Below are 11,786 nucleotides of genomic sequence, written 5' to 3' on the forward strand. Positions count from 1 at the left end.
CCCAGCCACTGCAGCCTCGACCTGCTGGGCTCCAGCGATCCTTCCGCCTTGGCCTTCCAAGTAGCTAGAACTACAGGCGCATGCTTCCACGCCCTGCTAATTTTTTTTTTTTTTTAATTATCGTAGAGATGAGGTCTCGCCAAGTTGCCCAGGCGGGTCTCGAACTCACGGGCTCAGGCAAGTCAGTCACCTCAGCCTCCCAAAGCATGGGATTACAGGCTGAGCCACCGAGCCCGGCTTGCAGTCTGACTTTTTAACTTCTGCAGCGAAGAGGGAAAGAGACAGCTGTCTCGTCTCACACATCTACATCAAGTGCCACAAAACAGAAAACTGGATCCCCTGGGATCAGCCCCCAGAACCAACTCTCTTATCCCTTCCTACACTCTTTTGAAGGACTCCTGTGGCTTCACAGCTTCAGTGACATCCTGGCCAATGCAGAGTGCTTGCATGAGGTCAAACCTCTGGTTGAGGAGGGAAGCAGCAGTGGGAGGCAAAATCAGCTCAGCAAGTCCTGGCCCTGGTGCAGAAGTGGCACCTCTTTCCAATTCTCACAGAGATCCTCGAAGTAGGGGCCGCTCAGACTGACTACCAAGATTTTCACCCCGTATGTACTGTTCCAGCTGCCCAGAGGACATCTGTACTGGGGGACGCCACTATCCTCTACAAGTCAAGGCAGCCAAGATGAATTCACATTGCCCTCCTCTTACCCATCAAGCCACCACTTTTTAAAATTTTATTTTAATTTGAAGTTGCGGGGTACAAGTCAGTATTGTGTATGTAGGTGGTTTAGGTCCAGGCGAAGTTTGGGGCCTCCCACTGGGCCTCACTTTGCCTGGATTAGGATGAGGCAGCCGTAGTGATGTTATGTGCTTCCTCCCCCGGCAGTGTCCCGCTACTGCCAATTCTTTTTCTGGAGTATTATGATAGGTGTTCAGGGTCCACTTATGAATGAGAACACAAGGTACTCAGTTCTTTGCTTCTGTGATAGATCACCGTGTATGAGAGACTCTAAATCCATCCAAGTTGCTGCAAAGTCCGTAATTTTGTCCTTATGGCTGTATAATATTCCACTGTGTATATGTATCACATATTTTTTTTTAAATCCAGAACAGTTTTGATGGTCAGCACGGCTGGTTCCATGTTTTTGCTATTTTGGAGAGTGCTGCAATAAACGTGTGCTGGTATCTTTTTTGTAGAATGATCTGAGTTCCTCTGGGTATATTCCCAGAAAGGGAATTGCTGGGTCACATGGGAGGTCAATTTCTAGCGCTTTTAGAAATCACCACACTGTTTTCTACAGAGGCTGAATGAGTTTGCATTCCCACCAACAGTGTAGAAGAGTTCCCTTTTCTCCACATCTTCAACAGCATCCGCTGTTTTTTTGCTTTTCTTAATGATGGCCATTCTTTCTGGAGTGAGGTGATATCTCAGTGTGGTTTTGATTTGCATTTCTTTGATGATGAGTAAGGCTGAGCTTGTTTTCATGTGTCTGTCGCATGCCTCTACTTTTCCACAGCACTTAAAGTTGTGACTACTGATCCTTAGTGGATCATCACTGCTGCCCAGAGACTCTGATCTAGTCCACGTCCTGGTCATCTCGCTCTTTCCCATCATTCTTCAAGCTCCAGTACCTCTTCCACTTCTCCACCCTCACCTGAGGACCTCGCTCCCTATTTCACCGAGAAAAGATGAGCATCTGGAAGCAAGCCTTCTCCCAGTTCTGCCTCCAACACCTGCACTTACATTTCTGGATTCCCTCTCTATGAATGAATTTTCCAGGCTATTTCAGTCCAGAGGTCCTAAATGCCATTAATACAGTGACACCCTAAATATCTACTTTTAGCCCAGACGTCTCCCTGAATTCCAGACTCTCATATGGAGCTTCAACTTAGCTTTCTAATTAATATCTCAGACTAAATTTGTCTAAAACTGAGCTCTATGCTCTTCTCTTCCTCTCTTCAGAGGGGAGGTATAATTTTCTCTACCTCAATAAATGATAACCCCAGCCAAAAACCCTGGTGTCATCCTTGACTGATCTTTTCATTTCAAATACCTTATTAATAAACTCTTGTAATTCTCCTTTAGAAAAAATGTCCAGAATGTCCAAACATTTCTGCCTCTCCACTGGCACCCTAATCAGGCCCACACTTCTCTCTCACCTGCATCACTGTGACAGCCTTCAACTACACCCCCTGCTGTCCCTCTTCCTTGACCAAAGTGTCCTCAACACAGTAGCCAACACAATCCTTTCCTAATGAAAATTAAGCTTCCTTTCAGAAAAATGAAAAGTTCCTACCATTATCCAATGAAAATTCCTAGAAGCAATGACAACCCTGTAGCAACAGGGTTGGTCTCCAAATATTAATGCCATTTCCCACCACAGAGAGTCAAGGGATCCTCAGAAAAGTGGTTGACTCCAAGTCTGGGGTAAGAAATGGCTAAGCTGGTTAGGCACGGTGGCTCCCACCTATAATCCCAGTACTTTGGGAGGCCAAGGTGAGAGGATTGCCTATGCCCACGGGTTCAAGACCAGCCTGGGAAACTTGGTCAGCCCTCATCTCTACAATAAATCAAAAAATTAGCTGGGTGTGGTGGCATGTGCCTGTAGTTCCAGCTACTTGGAAGGCTGAGGTGGAAGGAACACCCGAGCCCAGCAGGTAGATGCTGCAGTGGCCATGAGTGTGCCACTGCACTCCAGCCTGGGCGACAGAGTGAGACTCCAACTCAAAAAAAAAAAAAAAAAAAAAAAATGGCTAAGTTGATTCTGGGACATCCCAAGCCTGAAACTGAGGAAACAGTGAAGACCATGGGGTGCTCTCACAAGGGCACAGCAGCCAACTTGAAGGGATTCCTCCTGGCCAAAGATGGAACAATTTGAGTATCGCAAACATTAATGAGAACCTTATCTTTTAGATGTATATTCTGAAATACTGATGGAAGAAGTAAGGCTTGAGATTTGCTTCAAAATGACTTGGAAATGGGAATTTGAGGAGCTGGTGGTAGGACAGATGATACCAGACTGGCCATGGGTCAAAGTTATTAAATCCAGGTGACAAGAACATGTTGGCTCATTACACTATTTTCTCTTTGTGCTATATGTTTGAAAATTCTCAAAGTGAAAAGTTTTGAAAATAAGTAAGTGATAAACTTGAGCAAAACATTTCATTCAGAGGTCAAAGCTCCCTGTGGTTTGGCTTGCTTTCTCATCTTCCATCCTCCCTCCTTCCTCTGCTCCAGCCATACTAGCTTCCTTGCTACTCCTCCCATGCACATGGCACGCCCACCCCAGGGCCTTTGCACCTGCTGTTCCCTCTGCCTGGAACATACTTTCTCAGATACTTCCTGCCCCTCAGATGTTTGTGTGGCTCACTCCCTTGCCTCCTTAGGTCTTTGGTACCAGTTAGGCTTCTTAGGAGAATCGTTCCTTGACATCCTGAATACAAAAGCAATCTACTGCCCAAAACGCTCTTTCTTTGCCTTAATGTCTACCCACAACTTATTGTCAGATGATGCCCACACATGTGGATATTATTGGTTTCCTTCTCAAAGAACTTAGAGTACACGAGGTGAGAACTCTGTTTTGACGCCAGCACTGCAACAGGGCCTGGCTCAGAGAAAGCACCCTGAAGTAAGATAATCAACACAATCAATACACACAGCACTTACAACGCAGCAAGCACTGCTCTAAGATTGTACTAAGTAGCAGCTGACTTGTGTGAGTGGCCCAGGAATGCCCAGGAACTCCTGGGTTCAAGCAATCCTCCCCCTTTTGCCTGCACCTTCCCTTGGGTCAGCCCTCCCCCAGTGTCCAAGCGCTCAGCTCCAGTCCTCCAGATCCATGGAACAGCAGATGCATACACTCCTAGACCTCTTCTCTGAACATCTAGAACATCTAGTAACTTCAACACTAATAGTGGCAACCATGTTATTTATTAATGTTTTCTTTTTATTATGAAAGCAACATTAACATATTACAGTACATTAAGAGAAAAAGTCACCAGTAAATCTTACCAGAAACCAACTGCTGTTAAAATTCTGATCTATCATCTTCTAGTTCACTCTCTCTGGATCTTTTCAGTCTTTTTTCATAAATATAAACATCTTATTTTCTTTAAAGGCATTAACATTTTCAAAACTTAATTCTTTGCACTCAGATGTTCCCTCTGAGGGGATATCATAAATCTAGCAAACCAATACAATGTCCCCTCTCAAGGGATACAAAGAAATTGCTTGTGATTATACAGGACAAACTTATGCCAGCGCAAATTTTTAAAAAATGTATGTTTCCCCGAAGTTTTCCACTTAAATTGCACGAGAAAGCAAATAAAGAGATGGACTATATACTGAAATATATGTTAAAAAAATCAGCTGGCGTTACACAGAAAGAGAATGTGTAAAGTGCTTTCACAGTGGTACACAGACTGGATAATAAGTTACATATTATTAACGTGGGAGGTCTAATTTACTAATTTGTCTGCTCAAATAGAAGACCACCAGGTGGAAGACATCAAATGACTATTGCACAACATGTATCAATGGACCTGCAATGCATGCCAGTGACTGTTTCACACATGACTACACATTAGAAAGATGTTACAAAATTGATTTTTTTGTCACAAATAAGTTCCTCAATGTCCAAAATTCCATAAGCCAAATATCATTAAAATAAAATAACTGGTTCCAACACTACAATATTTAATATGAAGTGATTTGATTTTCATTATCAAAAAAGTACAGCTGAGTTGCTGGTAGGTGATCTGTGAGATGTCTCCAAGTGCAAAGAGTTAATTTAAAGAGTTAATTTTAAGTGTCACCAAAATACAGAAAGCAAACAAAGAGCCCCAAACAGTGGTCATTTTAATGTATATTTCTCATCTAGTGATTCTTTTTGTTTTTTATTTATTTATTTTTTTTTAGGGACAAGGTCTATGTTGCCCAGGCTGGTCTTGAACTACTGGGCTCAAGCAATCCTCCACGTAGGCTTTTCAAAGTGCTGGCCTCTCATCTAGTGATTCTCATAGGCCTCTCGGGTTAAGAATTACCTTGCTGGTCTTTCTTCCTATTTCTAGTTTTCTCATGAGTGTTTCTTCCCCTCAATCAAAATACAAATTCCTTGTGGAAAAAATCAAGACTTTTTTGTATCTGCAACAGAACCTGGCTAAAACTGAAGGAATCAAAATAAGCACTAAATAAAGTTGGAGCATAATCCGCCATTTCTGGCCTGCAGGAGCCCCCCATACTTACCGGATTCTGCAGAAAAAGGATTTCACTGGAGCATATTCATACTGAGATGCTGCTAGAAACAAAGACAAATTGTCAATCACTCCCTCCTAGTGCTGCTCTTTCTCAGCAAAACAATACTGCACTACTACCAAACCACCATTGTTTTAAAGAAAAGAGAGGTCCTCTTGATTGAAATAGAACTCTTTCCCCCAATTTCAGATCCAGCCACAATTCAGTGTTTTCCAAGGCTTCCTTCATATTAGCACAACAGCCCTCAGGCCACACAGTGAGAATCTGACTTCCATCTCTCCCTGGTAACTTCCTATAGGACTTCCCATTTCTTTAACTGCCCATATTCATGACTGCAGATGTCACTATCATGACTCTGACAAAATTATTTTGGTGGTAGTACTCTATTCCACTGTAATAGTCTGGACATTCTAAAAAGCAGAAAACTTAGACTATTTTCAACTTTTAGATACATGATATATAACTTATTTTTTTCTTATTCTTTAAATTCTTTCTTTGGATGCATTTCAAAAAGTTGTGTTTCTAGGTGAAATGATGTGACCATTTTAAGACTCTTATCATATATTTGGCAAATTAATCTCCAAAGATTGTACCAATTTACAATGGCATTAGTGTTTTCTGACATGTCAATGGTTTGCCATCAATTTTACTGGATTTATAAGGTAGCAATTCAGAAATGTTTAAATTTGTTTATCTATCTTCCAAGTTTTTGTGGGCTATATGCATTTCCTCTGGCTAGAGTTCTCTGAATATCTTTTGGGCATTTGTTCACTAGAACGAAAAGTCCTCAGTTATGGGAACCATGGGAAACCTTGAAATGTTTAAAAAATATACAATGAGCCAGGCTCGGTGGCTCAGCCTGTAATTCCGTGCCTTTGGGAGGCTGAGGTGAGTGGATTGCCTGAGCCCGCGGGTTCGAGACCCGCCTGGGCAGTGATACCTCATCTCTACAATAAATCAAAAAATCAGCAGGGCATGGTAGCGCATGCCTGTAATTCCGGCTACTTGGAAGGCTGAGGCGAAAGGATCGCTGGAGCCCAGCAGGCGAGGCTGCGGTGGCCGGGAGCGGCCACTGCACTCCAGTCTGGGCGACCAAGTGAGACTCCAACTCAAAAAAAAAAAAAAAAAAATTTTTATATATATATATATATGCACACACACAATGAAGGTAGCATAAACGACAAGCATCCTAAAGAAACAAAATACTGAATAAGTCCAGGTCTTTGTGCTTCTAAAGAAAGGAATATAGGAAGAATCAGAAAAGGGTCTCTACTGCAATGTCGACTTGTTTTTACCATTTATATATTACACCAGGTAGCTGAGTTCCAACTGCATTCACTACAAGTCCTGTACCACTGAAAAAGCCATATTACGAGACCCAAGAGAGCAGACATGAGCCCATGATGCATTTCAACAGCTAGGCTGTAGCTGTGTGTGTTGTTTCTGGGAGTGTTTTCTGGAGAGACAATGGTTAGATTCTTCTGAGAGGTTTGTACAACACGTTTTAAGTAGAAACATGTTCTAACGTAGGACCAAAGGCTGATGACAACAGCGGAGTACACAGCTTCCTATGGCCTCTTCGTGTTCTATGAGTTCACAGGAAGGGACTGAAGGAGGCAACATGGGCCCTTCGAAAGGGGGTGGAACTAACCAACTGCTATCAACAGGAGTCTGAATCTTTGAGATTTACAAGGCAAAGGCACAAAATGAAAATGAAACTATATTCACATCCTATCTTTATGGCTTAAGTATTGATCAAGGTCCAAAAGGGCAATTTCACAGTATATTAAGATTTTACACACAAGGGAAATGACAGAGCAATCAGTAATCAGCAAGAAGAAAAAGCTGAAGAGACACAGGCAATGTTGAAGGAAATATATCTGGGGGAAAATGTGAAGGACCTGGCAAACAATATTATGTGCCTGTCCTGTTCAAGTTTTATCTGTTTCTAGAGTAGTTCCTGGCCCACAGTTGACTGTTGAATAGATGCTTATGGAATGAGCAGATGACAAACGAAAGCAGAGAAACAAATATGGGCAATTCGAGATTGAAAATGTGTATTTGCCAGGCGTGGTGGCTCACGCCTGTAATCCCAGCACTTTGGGAGGCAGAGGTGAGAGGACTGCCTGAGTCCAGGGATTCGAGACCAGCCTGGGCAACTTAGTGGGACCTCGTCTTTTGATTTATTTGATTTATTCCAATAAATCAAAAACATTAGCTAGGCTTGGTGATGCATGCCTGTGGTTCCAGCTATATGGAAGGCTGAAGCAGAAGGAATGCCTGAGCCCAGCAGGTTGAGGCTGTGGAGGCTGTAAGCGTGCCACTGCACTCCAGCCTGGGCGATAGAGTGAGACTCCTACTCAAAAAAAAAAAAGTGTATTTAAGAAAAAGAGAAATGACTTAAAAAGGATAACAATAAATAAAAATCACATACTACTGAATGTCTCTCTCTCTCTCTCTCACACACACACTCTCACAGAAAAATAAGCATTCCAGAAGGAAACAAAGTAATAAGATTCAAGAACATTTAGGGGCAAGGAAAACTGGAAGAGAGCTAACCATCAGAATTTTATGTCCAAGGTAAAATCGATTAGACAAAGAATCTGTGGAGTCAATATGGGTGGGAAAACATTTGGCTTTATTTACTTAAAGAAAACAGAGCCTTCATTTAACCTTCAATTAAACTGATATAAAGTATGCTGGTAATCAAATCATACTTATGATATATAATCTTGGAAACTGACTTGATGAAATGAAAACAAATGTGTTGGTCTTTATGTCATTAAAAGTATTTAAAATGCTGTTTTTATTACATTCTGACTTTTTAAGAAAAAAGAAAAACTATAGAGTTTGCATGTTCTAAATAACGCATTAATTTCTGTACTATTTCTGTAACAACAATACTGATCTTGATGAGGCAAGATAGACATCTGAATATCGGTCCTATTACCTCTTTGGGTCCAATTGTTCCAGGAGGGAAGCTGAGCTCGGGCAGTGTGTGCATAGAACACCCTCACGTCTTGAGGGCCAAGCAGGTCAACAAAGTGAAAGGTCTCCAAGAAATCTTTCTTACAATTCAGGATCGAAGCAGCCTGTGCAGAAATGTGCACTAACCTTCCAGACAGAAAGGAAAACACTGCCACAAAGGTATCCTATGAAAAACATTTAAAATAAATGCAAATATTGAGATATTTGCTAGCAATATTCCCTGAAAAGTAAATTTCTTCTAGATTTCTACCATGATCAATAGCTTAAAACACATGCACATACCCTACAAAGGCAACAAAACTCCTCAAACGCTTTTCTCCAACATGCTTCCTAAATAATATCAGAAAACCTGCAATTTGCTTTCTCAAGGTTTGATTTCTATGTCAAAAAAATACATTAGCTCATTATTCTATGCTGACTAAACATACTAGATGGCCCATAGACCGTATAAACTTCTGAATCCCTCTTCTTTGCAAACTGTGTTTTGCTTTAAGACAAGCTCAAGATTTCCCTCCTGCAAAAGTTGGCCTTGACAGACCTAATTACGTAAGAATCATTGCTCTAACTGCTTCCATTAGACACAAATACAACTTACTTAAAACAAGCCATTGCCTGTGTTTGCTAGTATTAGCATGCTTTCCTCTCTAGCTTTATTTTAAAGATCTTAAAGGATAAACGTCTTCTAAAACAGTTTTTTAAAATCTTCATTAACAACCTGCTACAGGAGGATACACACACCAGTCTGTGAAATAAGCACTAATATAATACTAGGGATAGTTCATGTTTTATATTATAAAAATCTTTATGCTAACAACTATGTTGAGGTCTAAACAACATAAGTTATCTCCACCATATCAATGAGATTTAATGACTTTATCAACAAGAAGAGATTCAAAAAAAGATACACTAAAGGTCTCTTCCAAAATGTTACAAAAAAATAACAGCATTTCAACTCACCTGTTCTATAAAATCCAGTTGTTACAACTTGAAGTAGTAGGTATTGGAACTAAGAATAATATAAATAGAAATTAACAATTCGGAAATCAGAATAAGATGCAGGAAATTACTCTGCGGTGTTATTTTTTTTTCCTCTTCATTCAAGAGAACTCAGGAATGCTAAGGAGACAGAAGCATCTCAGGATGCCAGGGCACAGGCCATGTGCTACTTCTGCATCTGGGCATCTTCCCTGGTGAGGGCAGAAGCTACAACACCCCTTCAGCAGTTTCTCCCCTGTTTACTTCGGTTATTATTTTTAAGACCTACATCTAGAGAAGGTCCTCAAGAAAAGCCACCAGCTGACAGGCAAATTTGTGATCTCTTACTGTGTTTTTGGATGTGTGCTCTGAGGCAAGGGCAGCCAGCTCCTCAAGGTTGCACAGGGTCTCCTCCCGCACAGAGGCTCCCTCTTGGTGGAGAACTGAGAAAAACTCACTGTTGGCTGAGAAACAACAGGAAAGAAACAGGTAGTGCAGTGACAACACTAGCCTCAGGGCATCCTTTGACCACTATCAAGCCGGATTACTTTTCAGGATAACACCTCAGTGCATTCTCCTCAAAACCAGGTCATTTTCTGCTTTCCCCTAAAATACTGAGTTGTGCGCACTTAAGATTTTGAATTGTAAGAATCCTCCACATTCCTGATCCCAAGGCGCCAGGCACTAAAGCAAGTTACTGAAACCAAAAATGAGGAACCACAGATCCTATATGAAGCACAGAGGGATTTGCGCTAAAGAGAATATGAAATTCCTTGAAAAGCCAAGGAGAAAAACAAGAAAATGTCTACAGCATTTTAAATGTGGTTAATTCCTGATGTATCATGACTGTGTTTTAAAAATATGTGCATGGCCGGGCTCAGTGGTTCAGTTTATAATCCTAATGCTTTGGGAGGCCGAGGTGAGTGGATTGCCTGAGCCTGAGGGTTCGAGACCCGTCTGGGCAACTTGGTGAGACCTCATCTCTACAATAAATCAAAAATTAACTGGGCGTAGTAGCACGCAACTGTAGTTCCAGTTACTTAGAAGGCAGAGGCAGAAGGAATTGCTGGAGCCCAGCTGGTCGAGACTGCAGTGGCTGCTCCCGGCCACTGCACTCCAGTCTGCGTGACAGAGTGAGACTCAACACACACACACACACACACAAAATATATGTGCATGACAGGGAAGGATAACTGTATTTACTCAGATGTATCCTCTGCCACATTTACACAAGGAGACGTTCCTTTAAAAAGTTAGTTCCTGGTTGGGCAAAGTGGCTCAAGTCTGTAATCCTAGCACTTTGGGAGGGCAAGGTGAGAAGACTGCCTGAGCCCGAGGGTTTGAGACCAGCCTGGGCAACATGGTGAGACCTCATCTCTACAATAAATAAAAAAATTAGCTGGGCGTGGTAACGTGGGCCTGTGGTTCCAGCTACTTGGAGGGCTCAGGCGGAAGGAGCCCAGCAGGTCGATGCTGGGGTGGCCGTGAGCATGCCACTGCACTCCAGCCTGGGCGATAAAGTGAGACTCCGTTAGTCCTCAAAATGTACTAATGCTGAAGTCTACTCTCTTGCAACAAATCAGCAAAATATTGCAGACTTTCTGAACTATCACACAAGTAAGATTTTACTGACCTTTCAAATGTGAAACATTAAGACACTAACAGCATCAGTGTGGATTTGCTCATCTTACATAAAACACCATAAAAAGTTCAAAGTATCTCTGTGACTAAAACCCCATTGTCCACTCCTCTGGTTGCTTTGAGTCCCAGTGCGCCGGTGGGGTCGGGTTTGTCTCCAGTTCCTTTACCTTGCACGCTGTGTACACAGCGAAGGGCGTAGTTGAGGGCATCCAGCGTGCTTGGTTTACGGTGTCTCTCGGACGGGAAGCACTTTTTCATTTCTTGGACGACCATAATCAGTTCTTCAGAAACTCTGTTTCGATCTTGCCGTGGGCTGGAAGATAAACAGTGATTCATTCACACCTGCAAAGATCACAACAGCCAACAGGCAGGGGACGGCAAGGGCGACCACCTGCCAGGCCACCTGTCCAGAGCTCTGGCAATCAGCTCCTTGAGCTCACAGGTGTGTCTACCCTTCCCTAACACGCAGGGAGCCAGAAGCAAAGACACTGGCCAATGCCCAGCACGTTCCACTCGAGTCCCAACTCCGCCACTTCACTTTTTACCTCCTGGTTCCCTCCGGTCATTTCCTTGCGGCCCACGTCATTTCATCCTACCAGGGTGACTGCCAGGTCCTACGTCTCCCCCTCCACCCAAGGAGTCAACAGACCCAAGTCTAAGCCCTCCTGTTCCTCGTCCTGCCCCAGCGCAGACCCACGAGCCCACGGGGCCGCGGACACGAGGCCGGCGTCACCTGTGGCTGCGCTCCACGTGTCCCCGCTGCAGGCGGAACCCGGGGCTCCGCGTCTCCGCCTCTCCGCAAAGCGCCGCTCCGCCGGCGGCCTGGCCCCGGGGGCCGGGAGGGGCCCTGCGGGTGGGCACGCCCCGCTCTCCTGGCCCCGGGGGCCGGGAGGGGCCCTGCGGGTGGGCACGCCCCGCTCTCCGCGGGG

General features: G+C 43.4%; 1 protein-coding gene across 1 annotated transcript in view; it reads right to left on the reverse strand.

The window, feature by feature from the left end:
• PER3 (period circadian clock 3) overlaps window positions 1–11,786 on the reverse strand; it is a 62,400-nt gene that overhangs the window by 48,752 nt on the left and 1,862 nt on the right. The window contains exons 3-7 of the mRNA XM_021715721.1: window positions 11,591–11,704; window positions 11,025–11,170; window positions 9,565–9,680; window positions 8,204–8,405; window positions 5,245–5,296 (exon numbers count right to left, since the gene is read on the reverse strand). Of these exons, the coding sequence (XP_021571396.1) occupies window positions 5,245–5,296; window positions 8,204–8,405; window positions 9,565–9,680; window positions 11,025–11,170; window positions 11,591–11,704 (630 nt within the window). The remainder of the gene's footprint in view (window positions 1–5,244; window positions 5,297–8,203; window positions 8,406–9,564; window positions 9,681–11,024; window positions 11,171–11,590; window positions 11,705–11,786) is intronic.

Source organism: Carlito syrichta, unplaced genomic scaffold (assembly GCF_000164805.1).
Source record: "Carlito syrichta isolate Samal-C Ts95f unplaced genomic scaffold, Tarsius_syrichta-2.0.1 Scaffold307329, whole genome shotgun sequence".
In the NCBI taxonomy this organism is placed as follows: Eukaryota; Metazoa; Chordata; class Mammalia; order Primates; family Tarsiidae; genus Carlito; species Carlito syrichta.